Genomic DNA, 17,558 nt, shown 5'->3' with positions numbered 1-17,558 from the left:
TTTTGAATTTACCTCATTTAAATAAATAATTCTTGTTTGTCACGTTATTTCTTTATATGATTTCAGTTAAAGTTAAATTCGGGCAATGGATTACGAAAATTTGTACTGGGCAATACAGTGCATTACAAATTTCAACAACACTTTTAAGATGGACACATCGAATCAATTTAATGTTACGAATTTATATTGTTATGGTAGTCAGTTAAAATGAGTTAAAAGCGATTAAAAATAAAGAAATATTCTGATTAAAACCTCGTTTCATCAATAACTAATCGATTGCCTGTAGATAAAGTTGATAACAAATCGTTAGTGGCATTATCTAAGTAACTGTTGGACCTAGTATGGTCAGTGTGAATATAAATTTAACAAAAAAAGGCAATTGGTTTGTCTTACCTCCTATAACGTTTAATTTTGTCCAGATAGTTCAACAAATATTGTTCTTCTCTATTACCTACTGCTGATTATCCTTAGTTTTAATCCATTCAACCCCAAATTTTTTAATTGTATACAAGGAAGTGTTTTTTCTGTTATAAAAAAAGCTAATTTCACTTCATCTTTCTAATTTCCATTTTTCCTATCCATTATTAGGTTTCGTATATATTTTCTTTGGTTTTTATATAAATTAAAATTATAGTTTAGTTTATTCTAACCTTTTCGTTATTATACATAAATCCTAAAACATCTAGCTATTAACGAATATTAACTGATTTTGGATTCTATTGATGGGATATAAATCATCAAAAGAATTTTCCTTTTGATCGATTCTTATAAAAAAATTTCTTGTTAATTCAACTATACATATAGTTAATAAAATAAACCTTTTTCATTTTTTTTTTGGTTTTTGGAATATTTAACATTAATGGGGTAACAATTTACTGTACCCACGAGGCAGGCACCCAAAGTGGTTCAGTTTCCAAACGATTTGCTGAGGCTAATAATTGTCCAAAAGCTAATGCTAAATCGGCGTTTACGATTTGTTCATCGAAAAAATGGTCGTATAAGTATTCGATTCTGGATGAAGATTTGATTATATCAGTAAATTCTTCATCCTAAAAAAATTAAATAATTATTTTATTTTTAATCAATTTTATTATATACCGTAAATCCTCTAGCGCTATTAACATCAAAAGTGGACTTGGCATGCATCGCCTCTCTTGTTTGTTTGAGAACATCTAAAGGCGGTGGTTTTATATAGATAATATAAGGTCTTAATTGAGGTGTTCGAAGCATTTTTAACGCTTGATAATGTGGATTTAATATGCAAACGTTTCCAAGCCCAACGATACCTTTAACACTATCAGCGGAAGTCCCATATAAATTTCCTTTATATTCGCCGTATTCTATAAATTTATTTTCTTCGATTTCCGCTTCCATTTGTTCTCTAGTTACAAAAAAATAATCTTTTCCATTTACTTCACCTGGTTTCATTGGTCTACTGGTAACTAAAATATAAAAACAAAAAGTAAAATAAATTTAAAGCGTATTTTTAAAATAACTACATGGAATTGGTGTTTTGTATTTTATTGGATCAATATCGATCAGTCGACGTTTTAATTCATTTCTTCCAACTCCCGGCGCACCAATTAACACTATTGGTCTATAAATGCCTGGCCTTGGATACAATTTGGCAACCTCTTCGTAGGTGGCAATGTGTTCTCGATCGAAATCATCATTTTCCGCTATGTCATACATAATTTTTTTAGTTTTAGGTTTGGATATGCAACGGGGGGATTTCGGGGACTGGCTGCAGGATAGCACAGGCAAAGCTGAAACAGAGCACAGCCCTACGGCCACCGATACTTGCGTTAGTACAACATGATAAGTGTTAAAAATAAAATGTGTAAATATTAAATTATAGATCGATTTTTTTTTTAATTTATCTTTCAACACATTCCACATAAAAGTGCAGATTGGTTATGAGATGCGCATGCAATGGAGTTAGTGCTAAAACATGATGCTTAAATAAAGCTTGATTTTGATTGTTAAGCCAGGATTAAGTTGGGATTGAAAAAATTCATGAGGGTTTTTAAGTACCATTTTCTTTGTCCTTATCCAAAGTTCTTTCTAAGCTTATTCTTCTTTCTTGTAGTGCTCTACTTGGTATTAAACCTGCTCGCATGTTTCGATCACCTTCTTTTCTAGCTTGCCACCTAAAAGGAACATTAAGATTAAATATACACTTCGCACCAAAAGTAACTCTCCTTCCAGTCTAATTTGAAAACGGTTCGAAATATCGTCATGACCCAAAATACATCGATTTTTATTTAAACTCAATTCTTAGATTTTTCGAAGGACAGGCGACCAGGTAAATAGCGAGTGGTTTGATAGCCACCAGGTACACATCTATTATCCTGGTAGATCTACTTCAGGGATACATCCTGCCTGCGAGCTTTCCTGTCCAAACCTAGAATTTCCTTTCCAATATCACTTCTTCAAACCCATAAGGCCTGAAATGAAAGTTGTTCTGTGCGAAGGGGAAACCATATGACGATAAAATTTTTTGACCTTGACCTTATTTTCAAGGTGATATGAAGGTCACAACCAATTTTTTAAATTGCACCCTATGTTTTTGATTGCAAAATCTGAATCTATGGATAAAAGTTAAATAATTAATAAAAAAAAAATTACCGTGTGGTTTTACCAGTACGATGGTGAAACATCTTTTGTAGACAAAATCTAAATAATTTTTTTATTCAAATAGTTTTAAATATTGTTTATTTATAAAAAAAATGATTAAACTATACTATTAATCAACAACAAGTATAAAATGTATAATAAATGTTCAAATATTTCCCCACCCACTTCAATACATTTATTTTAATACTTAATACTTTCTCAATTCTCTCAAGTATTCTCTCTTCAATACTTTCTTTACATCTTAAAAGGTTTTCTTGGCTACTATTTCTGCATGAATTTCTTATCCGCTCTTTCATGTTTTCTGGCGTAGTCGGTACTTCGCGATAAACATTATCCTTAAGGACGCCCCACAAAAAAAATCAAGAGGTGTTAAATCAGGTGATCTGGCAGGCCAGGAAATTGGACCTCCCCTTCCAATCCATCGCGCAACATAATCCCGATCTAAAGCTAAACGTGCAACATGTGAAAAATGTGCTGGACGCCCATCATTTTGCAGCCACATATTTGTCTTTGTTCCCTGCTCAAATCTACAAGTAACGTTGGTAAGACGTCATCTAAAAAATGTCGGTACTTCTCCCCATTCAGCATACCATCAATAAAGTATGGACCGATCAATTTATCAATTATGCCACACTAAACATTAACCGACCAACGTCGTTGATGTTCTACTTCACGCAACCATCTCGGATTTTCAACGCTCCAATAGTGCATGGTATGTTTATTGACTTATCCTTTGTTTGTAAAAGTAGACTCATCCGAGAATAGCACGTTACCAAAGAAATTGACGTCCAACCGCATTCGTTCTTGTGCCCATTGACAAAATATTAATCGATTTTCAAAATCACCTCCATAAAGCTGTTGATGCAATGAAATGTGGTATGGGTGATACTTGTTGCACTTTAATATTCTTAAAATGCTGGTATTCGATATTACGGCGTCATTTGCAAATCGTCGATTGCTAACTTGAGGATTTACCTTAAGGTTAGCTAATACCGCAATTTCTTTTTCTTCCGTAGTTACAGTTGCTCGCCGAGTTCTTTTTCTTGATTTTACATTTCCAGTGTTAGTGAAAGCATTCACAACTCTAAAAGGTACTTCTCGAAGGCGTATTTCGATCAGGAAAACGTTCTCGATACAAAGCTATACTATCAGCAACTTTTCTGCCATTTTCTCCATAAATAAAAATCATTTCAACATTTTCTGCCACACTTAGAGTATACATGATTTAATGACTTAGTTTAAACACTTTGCCTTAATGTAAAACGATGGAATGAATTCAGAATTTGTTGCCAAGCAGATTTTATGCAAATTTAGGTTTACCTGTTACATTTTAAAACAATTCAACCAATTAAGTCTCTGAAAGCGATATACTGAAAATGCCGACATAAGCAGTTCCACGAACTCTTGTTTTTTATGCGTTATTCTGTTATCAAATTGGCAAAGGCGGAGAAATGTTGGAACCTTTTAGAACTCTTTCCAAACGTATTTCCGACGAGCCAGGTCACCCGATGTACCTCTTCTGGATTTTTTTATTGAGCATTCTTAAATAGTATTCTAAGAATTAAGAACTAAAGACAATGTATCGAAGCGGGTAGGAAAATGTTTAAAGATTCATAAATCTTATTTGTTCTTGCTAGATTATAAATGTTAGTTGTTTCTGAAGAAGTGTCAATTTTTTTCAAAAGATGTTTTGCCGTTGTACTGGCAAAACCACACAGTAAAATTTGTTTATTTTTTTTTTAATTACTTTCCAATAAAATATATAGGGTGCCATTTAAAAAAATTGGTCATGACCTTCATATAACCTTGAAAATAAGGTCAAGGTTAAAAAATTTTATCGTCATATAGTTTTCCCCTTCGCACAGAACAACTTTCATTTGGTTCATTTTTATGTAAAATGAACCGTTCTCGAGATAATCGCTTGTCTCAAGTTAAATGGACCAACCTGTATATGAGAACGCTACAGTTTGTGTTACTCTTTATGAATATGGTAACGACTGCAACACAGAAAGGTGTTAGTTAAGGCGACACCATTTTTCCAAAAAACAAATTTCCTCCATTATACGTACATGTGCAAACAGATAAAATCTGAGGCACATGATAGGCCATAACCCCAATACCACCTCTTTCACATTGTACAAGCTGAGGAACAAACTTGTCAACTTTGCAACGACGAGTCAGAAACAGCTGAACATATACTGTGCAATTGCGTCGCCAGGGGCCGTCTAAGAATGACCACCTATGGACGATTTAAATTCGTTTTCAAATGCGTTCCGATGTGTTTGAAGAGAAAAATCTTTAATCAATGTGTACACAGTGTTTTGACGTATGGTGCAGACCTTGGTGCAGACATTGACGAAGAAAACAGCTAACAAAACCGTACAAAGAGAGTTGGAAATTACATTAATATTGGGCCTGTCTCTGAGAGATCAAGAACCGAATGCCGGAATACTAGACAGAACAAAAATCACGAATACCATAGAAAGAATGATTATTTTGAAGTGGAACTGAGCTGTACACACTGCGAGGGTAAACGATCCAGACCAACATAAGATACTTTTAGGAACAGAGGCCGTTCTCCAACCATATACTATGACGATTTAAGGCGTATGCACAATAACTGGATGCAAATTGCACAAGATAGGGAGTAATGGAAGCAAATAAGGGAGGTCTACGTCCAGCAGTGTACTTTAGAGGCTGGATGATGATCATGAATCGGTACGTGATCTTGTGGCGATTGATTTTTACCGGTTGATTTATATTTTTTCCGTCAGTATGTGGCATGTGGATAGTTTTGTCGACAAAAAGTTGAAAAAGATGAAATTCGAAATCTTGGAAAGATAGCGCCTGAAATCATAATTTCTGGAATATCTCCGTTCCGTGATTCTACGAAAAAAATAGTTAAACAATAAACTGAAGAGAATGAATAAATTTATACAGGGTAATTCTCAACCTATACGCATAAACTTGGGGATTTACTCCTCACGGCGAAAAAAATTGTAGTAAAAGATTTTCTGTGCCATAGATATCCGTGATATTTACTTACAAATTAAAAATACATAGAACATTTTAAAATAACATCACAGCAAGTGTTCGAAGATATTTCCTATATTTTCTATCAATTGGGCTTCCCGAATCCACGATCTCCTACTAACGTAGCCTAAACCAGGGTATTGGCGGATTGTCTGGGCAGCAGCATGTATCTGATTTTGCAATATTTGCTCAGTATTAACTTCCGTGGCGTACACTATGCTTTTTAAGTGACTCGAAAAGTACAAATCAAGAGGATTGTGGCCGGGTGATCACGGTGGCCAAGCCATTGGACCATCTCGAATTATCCATCTTCCAGGACAATCTTCCAAACACATTATTAGGAAACTAAAAAACTTTTACTTAAATTCTTTTCATCTATTAGTCATTATTTGTCATGAGGAATAAATCCCCAAGTTTATGCGTATAGGTTGAGAATCAGCCTGTATATAAAAACAAATAAATTTCTGGGTAGGTATCGTGAAGCACGTCATGAGCTCATCATTAGCTAAGTTTTCTTTTCCTTTGTGTACATGCTTTAATGTTAATATTAAACTTATGTATGATCTATCAAAATACTACTAATGTCAAATTATATTGATATGTTGTATTTCATGGTACAAAGTAAGTAGGTACGTTCTGATTTCTATGGAAATACATGCTTATATTGCATCTTAAGTGAAAATCACGGTATAAGATGTGTTGTGGCCTAAGTAGCGAATTTTTGCCTCCCCCAGATCCGATGAGGTAGCTCTTTGTAGAGGGGTAGCATTTGCTCACCTAAGGACCATATCCTTTGTTTTCAAATTCACCATTTGTGGAGTATTCAGCCGTATTCTTACACGCTGGTCTTACAGGCTAGAAAAAGGTAAGCGATATTGGAAGGAAAAAGGTTTGGATTTCCTCCGTAAGATATTGGGTGATAAACCAAAGCTCGCGTAGGCAGTGGTGTATCCCTGAAGTAAATCTAACAGTTATCAGGATAATAGATAAGTATATACCTACCTAACGGTGTGATAGTCAGGTTATCATACCGCTCGTTATTTACCTTGTCGCGTATCTTTTATTTTTCGCATTTTCCCAAATTTATATTAATATAATAAAAACTGATTAACCAATATTTGATTGTGGGGGTAGTGTTTGTCTGTTGACAATGTTGGTCGTCGAGCAAATGTCTGAAAATATGGCGGAAATACGAAATACGTTTCAAATAGCTCATGGACAACATGCAGATGAGTTTTATGACAGGTTGAAATCAACCGGGAGTCTTTGTGAAATTAACATTAGCACAGCAATGTTGTTCAAAAAGAGCAGATGCAGATTTGACGACTGCAGACTCCAAATAAATGTTACTACAAGTGAACGAAGATAATGCAGGATGGCACACAATCTCATCGGACTAATCAAGTAGTTGAAGTCCTGCACGAGTATTTTGAGGAGTGTATTCTAATTCAAAATAATGAAATATTAAATAATAAAAATTAAATTTCGATTAGTACTGGAAACGCCAAATTGAGCATTTAAACGCTCTAAACGTAAGTAAAGCAGTTACAAGATAAATATTCAATGGATGAATTGTGTTATGCCACTGAATAGCTAACGACGATTTGTAGACCAATTTTTTCCCCCGACGATTTGTAGACCAACATTTTGCGCCCAAAAAGGGCGCAAAATGTCTGGTTAGAAAATAATCCTGTGATGCCTTTGGACCATATTGCACACACTCGATGTGTTGGCTTCTCAAGTATTACGTGTGGATTCTTTGGGCATTTTTCTTGTCCACTTAACCTCCATGGTGAAAATGAGTTTTATGGGAAAAGATGATTTTTTTGGGATAGAAATCAAATATGTTACACTAAACTATTCGGGCAAATAAAAATCAGGACGATTTTTCCAACCATTTTTTTTCCCCAACAGGGAGGGTTACTTTTGACGCGGACTGTATAATATAAAATTAAAACAATTTAAGATCTTACCAGTAACCATCATCTTGTGATACAATATGTAAAACATCTCCCTTTACAAAATCTAACCCAGCTTCTTTACATGGAATATATGGATCTGACGATGAATAATAATCGAAATGAGCTCTCACTCTTACTTTACTTTCTCTTGCTGATGATTTTCCATTAGCTGGGACTAACTTAAACGTGATTGTACCTTCAGAATTTTGCTAAAAATTATTTTATAAAGTTTTATATAATAAAAATTAAAAAATAAAATTACTAAAATTGTTAAAACATCTCCTGGTGTTTTTCCTTCAACATTAATTCCATTAACTTCAACTACTTCATCACCAACGTGAATTAATCCAGATCTATCAGCAGCACCTCCATGCATTACCCGAGCTATAACGATTTTCGCAGTTTTCTCATCGGTTTTTATCGTCGCTCCCTGTTTCCAATAACCACATTTTTAATATTTTTTGTTTAATCTATCTCAATTAAAATATATTTCTTTTTTAAATTTAAACAAGTTGGGGGTTAATAGTTAAATATGAAAGATTAGTGGGTGGAATGTACAAGAAGATTGTGCATTGATTTAATTTAGAAGAATAGATTTTTAGAAGAAAGAAAACAACAAAGTCAACACAATATCTACACGTGTTTCTTTTTTTTTAATTTGTTTTTATAAATTATTACTTTTTTTGTTCTTTTGTGAATACTTACAACGATTGGTTCGGCACTCTGAGCGCCCGACTTTGAGAGCAAGCATTAAAAATAATACATGTACTAAAGAAAGCTGAAGTAGTCTCATTTTTTTATTGCATAAATTGCATAAAAGGGTTTTACTGTTTTTCACAAAACCTTTTCGATTAATTAATAAATTTAGAGTTGTTTTATGATCGTGATAAAAATATTTATATTAAAAAGTGATTCTTACCAAAGGTTCATTACTCTTCACTAATTGAACTATTTTAACTGTTTCTTCATCCTCATCTACTTCTAAAGGAATCTCGGGTAAATGTGGGTAATAATCTTTTTGGGCAACAGCATCGTGAGCATATAACAAGCCCTGAAAATATCGCATTACATTTTTTTCGACTCATTTTGATCAAAATTACTTGAACATGTGGTTTTTGGAAAAGATAAAATAACTCTTTACAATCCTCCGACAGACTCGTCCTCGAGGCAATTACTTGGAGGACATCATACATAACATTCATCGATGTCGATAGGATCGGGAAGAACTTATCGCTAGCTCCATTAGTAATTATCTTATTGTGAACGTTTACGAGGGCATGGAGTTCTTTTGATTGTAGAAGATCGCTCAGAAAACCTAATTCTTCATCCGTTGAGGGCAGTTCGTTAGCTTGTTGTAAAGATGTTAATAATCTTGATAAAGCTAAAGATAAGTTTAAAGATTATTATAAACCGCCTATAATAGGCAACCTAATACACAATTAGGATTTTTATTTAATTTGAATCGCTTTAAATGTTAGGTTCAATTGAAGTTATCTTACTGAAGTAAGATAGCTACCGAAAAATGTTATGAGACAAAAGTTATAGTGTTTTTTTAAATCTATTACATGACTTCTTTTTTGACTCACCCTGTATACTTACAAGGTTACTCAAAAAGTTGTGACGAAATAACGTTACGTTTTCTTTAATAGAATACCTGTATATTATTCCATATTTCAATTCATCTCTTACTTTCTTAGCAACAGAGTTAAGTGTAGGTTTATGATGTGCTATATGAACATCTAGATGAATTGAGATATGCAATATATACGGAGTGAGAAATGATTAAAGAAAACGTAACTTTGTTTCGTCATAACTTTTTGACTGAGCCTGTATACCGTATACAGGGTTAGTCAAAAGGAAGTCATCTAATAGATTTTAACATACAACGTTTGTATCTTAACCGACTGTTTCCATACATATCAGCGATCCTGTATAATAACAGCAAGGACATGCATAAAAATAAAAGAAATCGAATACAATCTAAATAAACCAATTTATTAAAAAGAACACTCTTATAAAATACAGCAAAAAATTGAGTTACAAACTTAACAAATAAGGAAAAATAAGATACTAAATAAGCTTTTAAATAAAACCTACACTCAAGAATTGAACCTCACCTGGATCCCATTTCTCTTTAGTTCCATTGGCCATAACCTCAGCTGTCATTCTACACAGAAACCCCACAACAAATTACTTCACAATCATTAATTAACGACTGTTCCACAAGCAAAGTTCTAGCAAGAATAAAAAATAAACTTTTTCTGTAAGCGTTAAAATAAATAAAACAATAGTAGGGATTGTTTAACTATAATAACTGTTAGGATAAAAAGGGAGGGAGTGTATGGGAAACTTATAAAGCATAAACTGAAGAATATGCATATCTTGAAATACGATAACGTGCTGAATAAACAAAAATACAGTTGAAAGTTAAAAATATATTGCGTGGTGCGTTGTATGTCGTTCGCGCGATCAATAAACGGCAGGGCCCCACGTTTCAATGCGGTCATTGTTCTAATAATGAGGCAGTTGCGTAAATAACCGCATGTTTATACGTTACCTTCGTGGTGGGTTTTGCGGTGATGTTATTTAAAATATCCATGAATCAATCAATTTTCTTTATCGAAAACTGACGCGTGATGTAAGACGGTTCATTTACGTCCATTACTGCCAACTGTATATTTTGTATTGAAAGGGGGCAGTGGTGACAACAATTTTAAATAACATTGATTTTTAATATAAAAAGGGTTATATTAAATTGGTACAATTTAAATTTTAATATAATTAATAAAAAATAATTGAATTAGACAAAATAATTGTATTTTATTGTATACAGTTGTATTTCGACTAAATATAATTAATTCCTCCACGCCTTGAAAGATGTCGCTCGCGCTTACACAATCACACGCGGCGAACTCTCAATCCGCAATTGTCAATAGAAACGATCACCGGGCAACAGATGGCGCTAGTTAAAATTATAAAATTTAATTTTTATTAGAATTTTATTATTTACTTTTTTGCATTAAATCCATATAACTTAACCCTTTTATATCATAAGCTCAGATATGCCCGATTTTACTACTTTTATTATTATTAATGTTTTTTATTCAATTAAAACTAGACCGAACAAGCGTTCAAAATAAACAACAACTTGGCACTGAATAGGGGAAGGTGTTGTAATTTGGACCATTTTGTTTCTAAAGCTAATATTTCAAAATTTATTAGTTATTAATCAAATGTCTTGGTTTAAATTGATTCTGCAATGCTTTAAGTGGTAAAATTCATCGCGAAGTACTTCATTTTATGGGTAAAAAAATTCTTTGAAAGCAAGAATGTGAATTGATTCAAGGTACAATACAGGATTGTACTTTGGAACAACCTTGGACCAATTAGTAACTACACGTAATTTTATTTATCTACATTATTACTAACAATAATAAATGGATAATAAAATGTGACAAGTACCTACCATTAGAAAAATGGTAATATCACGGTAGAAAAGTTGAACGACTTCTTTACCAGCATCCGTGAGCATACATCAGCACTACACGACATTCATTATTTCTTCAACCTACAACTATAAAAGAAGTAATGTAGATAGTTCGTAAAATGAAAAATAAAGCAACACCTGGAAAATAGTTATACCATATATAGCTGGTTTTCCTGACCCATTGAAAAAAGTTAGAATTGCTCCCAACTATAATCGGTGATCGAAACGATTCGAAAAATTATAGACCTGTTCCAGTTCTTGCACTTATGGCACCTTTTATGCCATAAGAGGCGTTGCTAATAAAATAATGGAATCCTATCTAACAAATCGTACACAATATACTGAGTGGAACAAGGAAAGATCCGGTGAAAGCGTGGAACATGTGGGTGTTCCGCAGGGTTCAGTGCTTGGTCCTTTGCTATACATTATATATGTTACCGGCAATCTGCATAATCCGGTATTCTATACAATACCTAGGCAACTTATAGAATACCTAAAACGTTTAGGTAATATATGAAATATTACTAATTTTATACTTTGCCTAGGTATTCTATAAAATACCGAATGCGAAGCCGACAATGTGTGTAAAACGCGAGAACAGTGAAGGAGAAAGATATGGCAGAAGACTAAAGTTGTTTGCCCATTACGCTTAAAAAACCCTTTAGCTGTAGTTCCAATGATAATTTAACAGAGCAAGTTCAGAAAATGCTTAACACTTCTGGAAAAAAATTTCCCCATATGACATTGGGTACCACTGTAAAAATCCGTGTTCCGGAAGTCGACAGAGGTTGTGGTGATGCTCGCAATATACTAGCTGTAGTCTTACAAAAAATGACGAACTTTATAAAATAGGAACAAAGCAAGGTGTTGTAAAGAATTTGTATTTAAGACAGCAGCTTACAGTTTGCCGTCAAGAACTACTGAAAAAATAAGATCTCCCTAATCAAGAAACGACGCTCCATACAGTTGCGAATCTGTAATCTACGGGGACATGTCAGGAATTTATTAAATGTACTTGCAAAAAACACTGTGATACTAAAAAGTGTTCATATCGTAAAAGTAAGATTTTATGCACTTCAAAATGTCACAATAGTTCCTCATGTAAGAATAATATCTGTCTTGTTTTTACAGAATTATTTCGTTTCCTAAGTTTTTAATACTTATTACTTGATTTTGTACAATAACTTATAGATTGTAAAAAAGTTTATTATGGGTAAAAATTGATAAATACAGACCAAAATCTATTTATTTTACACATTGCCGGTCGACCAACAGGTACTCTATGTAATCCCTAAGAATTATATACATTACCTAGGTAAAGTATCTAAGGGACAATAATCTTCATAATATTTCATACATTGTCTAGACACCCCAGGTATTTTATACATTACCTAGGCATTCTATAGAGCACCTGAATTATACAGATTGACGGTAACATATATATACTCATCTACATTTATTCTCTTTTTGAGAATAAACAGTGCGTGATGCAACCCAACATACACAGTTGCCGATTTTATACATATGGTTAGCAATCTAGAGTAATATAATCAATGGTACAACACATTCCTCTAACAACTAAAACTGGAATTAATTTAATTTGGTATTTTGTTAAAATTATGGAACAATATTTTATTAGAATTTGACAAAAATGATGTCAAATTTACATGATTAACTTCTCAAATATGTATCACAAAAGCGTAAACGTTTTGAATTTCATGAACAACATGGTCAACAACTTGCAACAACTGCGCAAATGGGTATATAAATTTTCAACAATTTTTTTTAACAATGATTTTGTTCGAAAATATTCAAAAAAAAAATAACGGTAACTATATTTTTATACAAACTTTCAGAAAATATAATAAAAAAAAAATCGTGTATGACCCCATCGAAAGCCTTACTTAGGTCGCAAAAAATAGCTGTCAAGTACTCTCCATCCTCAAAACATGTTAACACATTTTCAACAAAATCAATTATAGCGTGTGTAGTACTTTTTCCTAGTCTAAATCCAAATTGGGTTGGAGTGAATAACTTATTTTCTTCAAAATACCTAGTTATTTGGATTTTCAATACATTTTCAAAGATCTTAGATATAATAGGTAACAGTGAAATTGGTCTGTAGTTTTCAATATTTTCAGGATTTCCCTTTTTATACACGGGAACGACTAAACCTGTCTTAAGAGCTGCCGGATACATGCCCTCCCGAACACATAAATTTATTAACTTAGTTAACGGGGATATAATATTAACTTAAGGTGAGTTTAGACATGTATGGATTTAGTGGCGCCAGTTCTATTTGCACGCCAGTAAAAGTTTACACTACATGTGTGAAAAGAAAAATAAGTGATACGCCAGTTTCATTTTTAAAGTGTATTGCACAGTGCGCAATATATCGAGTGAACTTTCCGAAGCATGCAAAATAGTCGCTAAACTTTTAGTGCAAAAAAAGATAAAAGAAATGCAGAAAAAGAAACGACGAAAAGGTGGTATCTATGTTAAACCATGGATTAGTCGTCGACCTACTTTGGGTGCTTCTGCAAAACTTCTACGAGAACTCGCAGCAGAAGATTCTGCAAGCTATAAAAATCATCTACGAATGACAAAGCAAAATTTTGATACTCTTCTGGATTGTGTTCTGATAAGCACTGCTATGTACAGGGTGTCCAAATTTCGATGGGTTTGCAGGGTATCTCAGTTATCATGAAAGATAGAAAGTTGCGGTTTTCGCGAACCTGAGCTACTTTTTTGTGAAACTTACAATGCCGTAAACCAAATTTTCATAGACCTCTTCGTTTTTGATACACAGGGAGTATTTCAAAATTTACGATTTTCAGACACCCCCGTATCTCGGCTATCCGGAAACTTAGTAAAAAAGTAAAAACGGGTTCTAATAGATTTTTTCACGTAGAATCCAATGATGCACGTAGAATTTTTCTAGATATCACGGTTTTTGAGTTATAAACACAACTTAGGTATTTTTAAATGGAACCACCTATATTTTATTTTTTTAATGAACTAGAATTTTTTCAAGCTTTTCAATGATATATAATACTCTATACTTACCTTTATAATTAACCTCGAAATTAAAAAAACCACATTATTTTATAAGTAGGCTGTGATAAATTAAGTGATCGCGTTGCTAGGATACCAGAATAAACAAAGAATTTTGAAAATACTATAATATTAATTATTGACTTATTAAAAAAATGTATCTATTTTGTTCGATTCTGGGTACTATATACCCGATTCTTGATATATCCCCATAAAAAGAAGTCCAAAATAGATAAATCAGGTGATCTTGCTGGCCATCGCGTTGGACCATGTGTGCCTATCCACCTACCAGGAAATTCTGCAGTTAGGTAGCGACTCACTACTTACGCATTATGAGCGGGAGCTCCGTCCTGCTGAAAATAAATATTATTTAGCCGAATAAGAGGAATATCATCCAAAATCTCTGGCAAAGCCTCTTGCAAGAGGGCCAAATAGCGATTAGCGCAAAGGTTTCCTTCAAATATTTTGTAAACAATTCGTGGCCCAATAATAAAACATGCCACGCTAAAACCTCGCTCAATTATAATATGTTGGTTTTTTTGATGCCAATGCCTGTTATTATGACGATTATAGATTCCTGTGCTGGTAAAATATGCCTCATGAGACCATATAATAGAGGAACTAAATTCAATATTATTTTGTGCATGGTTCAAATACCAGTTACAGAATTCCAAACGTCGTTCGGCATCTCCCGGGTGTAAGTGGTGAACTATTTGTTTTTCGTAGGGTTTATATTTATACTTTTTTAGAATCGCACAGGCTGTCGATTTTTTAATTCCAACTTGACATTCAATTTCCCTACATGATGTTTTAGGCGCGGCTTCCACACATCCTAACACGGTAATTTCATTGTTATTCCGATTTTCTTTATTATATTTTTTTGGCCTGGGCATCAAAAAACTTCCATAATTGATCAAATTACGCTTTATTCGCAAAAAAAATTTTGAATTTGGTTGCGCTCTTTCTGGATATCTGAAGTGAAACAATCTGCTAATAAAATGTTATTGCTGATAAATGTTGCATTCTACCTATTTATGTATAATTCAGCAGCTTGATTAACATTTTCATTTGCATGAATGTAAAATGCTAGCATGTCATATTTTTCATAATTTTCATAGCGCTCCATTTCAAGAAAAAGATAATTAAGTTAAGTTAATTAAAGGTAATTAAGTAACACACGACTTATTGTTAGCACAAAATTCAAAATTAAGTTTGACAGTAATTAACTATATTTACTTTGTTTATTCCGGTATCCTAGCAACGTGATCACTTAATAGACAACCTAAGCCTTGACGTAACAGAGATGGGCGGAGCTTATATCGACTTCAAACATTTTCATAGCTAAGTGTGTTGCTAACGGTAAATCACCATATGCAATTTTTCAATTAGTGTTAAAATAAAATAAACTAAGTGACTTTTTATGACATTTCAAACGACATTTTTATTACGGTTTATCATTAGCAACTGTGGTTAGCAACGAAATTGTTTGGAGTCGATATAAGCTCCGCCCATCTCTGTGACGTCAGGCTAGGCAGTCTATTTATCATTGCCTACTTATAAAATAATGTATTTTATTCAATTTCGAGGTTAATTATAAAGGTAAGTATAGAGTATTATATATCATTGAAAAGCTTGAAAAAAATCCAGTTCAATAAAAAAATAAAATATAGCTGGTTCCATTTAAAAAAACCTAAGTTGTGTTTATAACTCAAAAACCGTGATGACTAGAAAAATTCTACGTGCACCATTGGATTCTCCGTAAAAAAATCTATTAGAACCCGTTTTTACTTTTTTTCTAAGTTTCCGGATAGCCGAGATACGGGGGGTGCCTGAAAATCGTAAATTTTGAAATACTCCCTGTATATCAAAAACGAAGAGGTCTATGAAAATTTGGTTTGAGGCATTATAAGTTTCACAAAAAAGTAGCTCAGGTTCGCGAAAACCGCAACTTTCTATCTTTCATAATAACTGAGATATCCTGCAAACCCATCGAAATTTGGACACCCTGTACATCCCGTAAACACGGATAAAATTTATAGCCTTCATGAAATTTGATTATCAGTTCTGCCGACCACTTGTTTTAGCCATAATAAACTATATAAACTACAATAAACACAAATTAGGACCTCAACCGAAACGAAAATCTAACTAAATACTGGCGAGCCGATGAGCAAGCATTTGTTTACACGCGAAAATTTTGTGATTTCAGAAGGATGCAGAATTTTCCGATCCATGGATGCATGATTTCAACTTGCATGCCAGTTGATGATTACACATGCAATTTAATTTGACTGGCTCACCAGTTTTTATTGCCGCCATTAAATCCATGCATGTCTAAACTCACCTTTATCCTGATATTGATTATTGAAAATTTAATAATAAATACGTTAATCATTATTAATTATTACTTTAACCAAGAGTTTCGATTTTATTACTTCCAAACGCTTCGGTAGAATATACAAATGCACCAAGTACCTATACTAACAAATACTATTATTTAATAAAATAATAGTAATTTGTTATTACAAGTAAAATATTCATTGTTGTAAAACATTTATTAACCATTTATATTTCTTAATTATTCATAAATTTAATTTTAAATTATTTACAATATTTAAAATTTTTATAGAACATCTACAAACATATAATTACACCTCCTTCCGGCCCTTCCTACAACCACTTGGTGAAAAAAAATGCTTTCTTCTCCCAATGTGTGCTCCAAAAGGCAATCAGGAATTAATGGAACATACTCCCCTTCATTTTCTTCTTCACCAAACATCGTTTCCGAGAGGTCTTCTGATGAGGTGGTATCATCCATATTAAGGTATTCTTCGCACCTGGTGGCAAAAGATTTTGTTTTTCTATGTATTTATGCTCAGTTTTCTTAACATACCTGACGCAATTTTGTCAGATGTGTGGCGTAACAGAAGCAATTGCATCTCGACACAAGTTGAGAACGTCGTTAATTTTAAAGGTGTTGTTGTTCCTTGTCGCGCTTTTTAGCGAAGGCTCATTTTAATTTAATTGTGTTAAATTAGTAGTGAGCAACTGGTAATCAAAGTAATTTACCTCACCATCCCTAATTTGTTGTATCAAAGAAGGATCATCGATGTAAAAGAAGTGTAACTTTCGGATACCGACATTCCTTTCCTGAAGCCACGTGATGATATCCCTTCTTTTATATGCTGTAGTTGGATGTCTTAAATTAGGATCCAACATAGTACGGTGTGGGGCTTGAAATAGGCAACCCAAGTTACACACAAAATTTTTTTTTAAATAATCTTTAAAAAGATTATTAACAGTCTTCTGATGACTCCTAGCAGTTCTTGGTTATATTCTATTTTGTTTCTGCTCTATTTTGGAGTTGGATCGACACTTACTCTTTT

At 33.2% G+C, this 17,558-nt stretch overlaps 1 protein-coding gene and 1 long non-coding RNA gene across 7 annotated transcripts; both read right to left on the bottom strand.

Moving 5' to 3' along the window:
- Positions 1-791: 791 nt before the first annotated feature.
- On the bottom strand, positions 792-10,319 carry LOC111415753 (membrane palmitoylated protein 7-like protein metro). Of its 6 annotated transcripts, XM_023047593.2 has the most exons (11): positions 10,189-10,308; positions 9,749-9,798; positions 8,732-9,012; positions 8,551-8,682; positions 8,337-8,366; positions 7,894-8,061; positions 7,644-7,840; positions 2,035-2,150; positions 1,500-1,784; positions 1,099-1,442; positions 792-1,049 (listed from the first exon to the last, which is right to left on the bottom strand). In XM_023047593.2, exons 2-11 carry the CDS (start codon positions 9,795-9,797, stop codon positions 873-875), a joined length of 1,779 nt encoding a protein of 592 aa, XP_022903361.1. In that variant the 5' UTR covers position 9,798; positions 10,189-10,308; the 3' UTR covers positions 792-872. The 6 variants fall into 6 exon arrangements, with proteins under 6 accessions (XP_022903361.1, XP_022903366.1, XP_022903360.1 ...); XM_023047598.2 differs by lacking the exon at positions 9,749-9,798 and having other exon boundaries at positions 1,500-1,679; positions 10,189-10,319; XM_023047592.2 differs by having other exon boundaries at positions 9,749-10,216.
- Positions 10,320-16,712: 6,393 nt separating this feature from the next.
- On the bottom strand, positions 16,713-17,330 carry LOC139430600 (uncharacterized). Its single transcript, XR_011640997.1, has 2 exons — positions 17,066-17,330; positions 16,713-17,009 (listed from the first exon to the last, which is right to left on the bottom strand). It is a non-coding gene; the product is annotated as an uncharacterized lncRNA (long non-coding RNA).
- Between the last annotated feature and the right edge of the window lie 228 nt (positions 17,331-17,558).

Source organism: Onthophagus taurus, chromosome 1 (genome assembly GCF_036711975.1).
Source record: "Onthophagus taurus isolate NC chromosome 1, IU_Otau_3.0, whole genome shotgun sequence".
Classification (NCBI taxonomy): Eukaryota; Metazoa; Arthropoda; class Insecta; order Coleoptera; family Scarabaeidae; genus Onthophagus; species Onthophagus taurus.
Note: the sequence above shows the minus strand (reverse complement) of the source record. Positions and strands in the feature narration are given on the sequence as shown.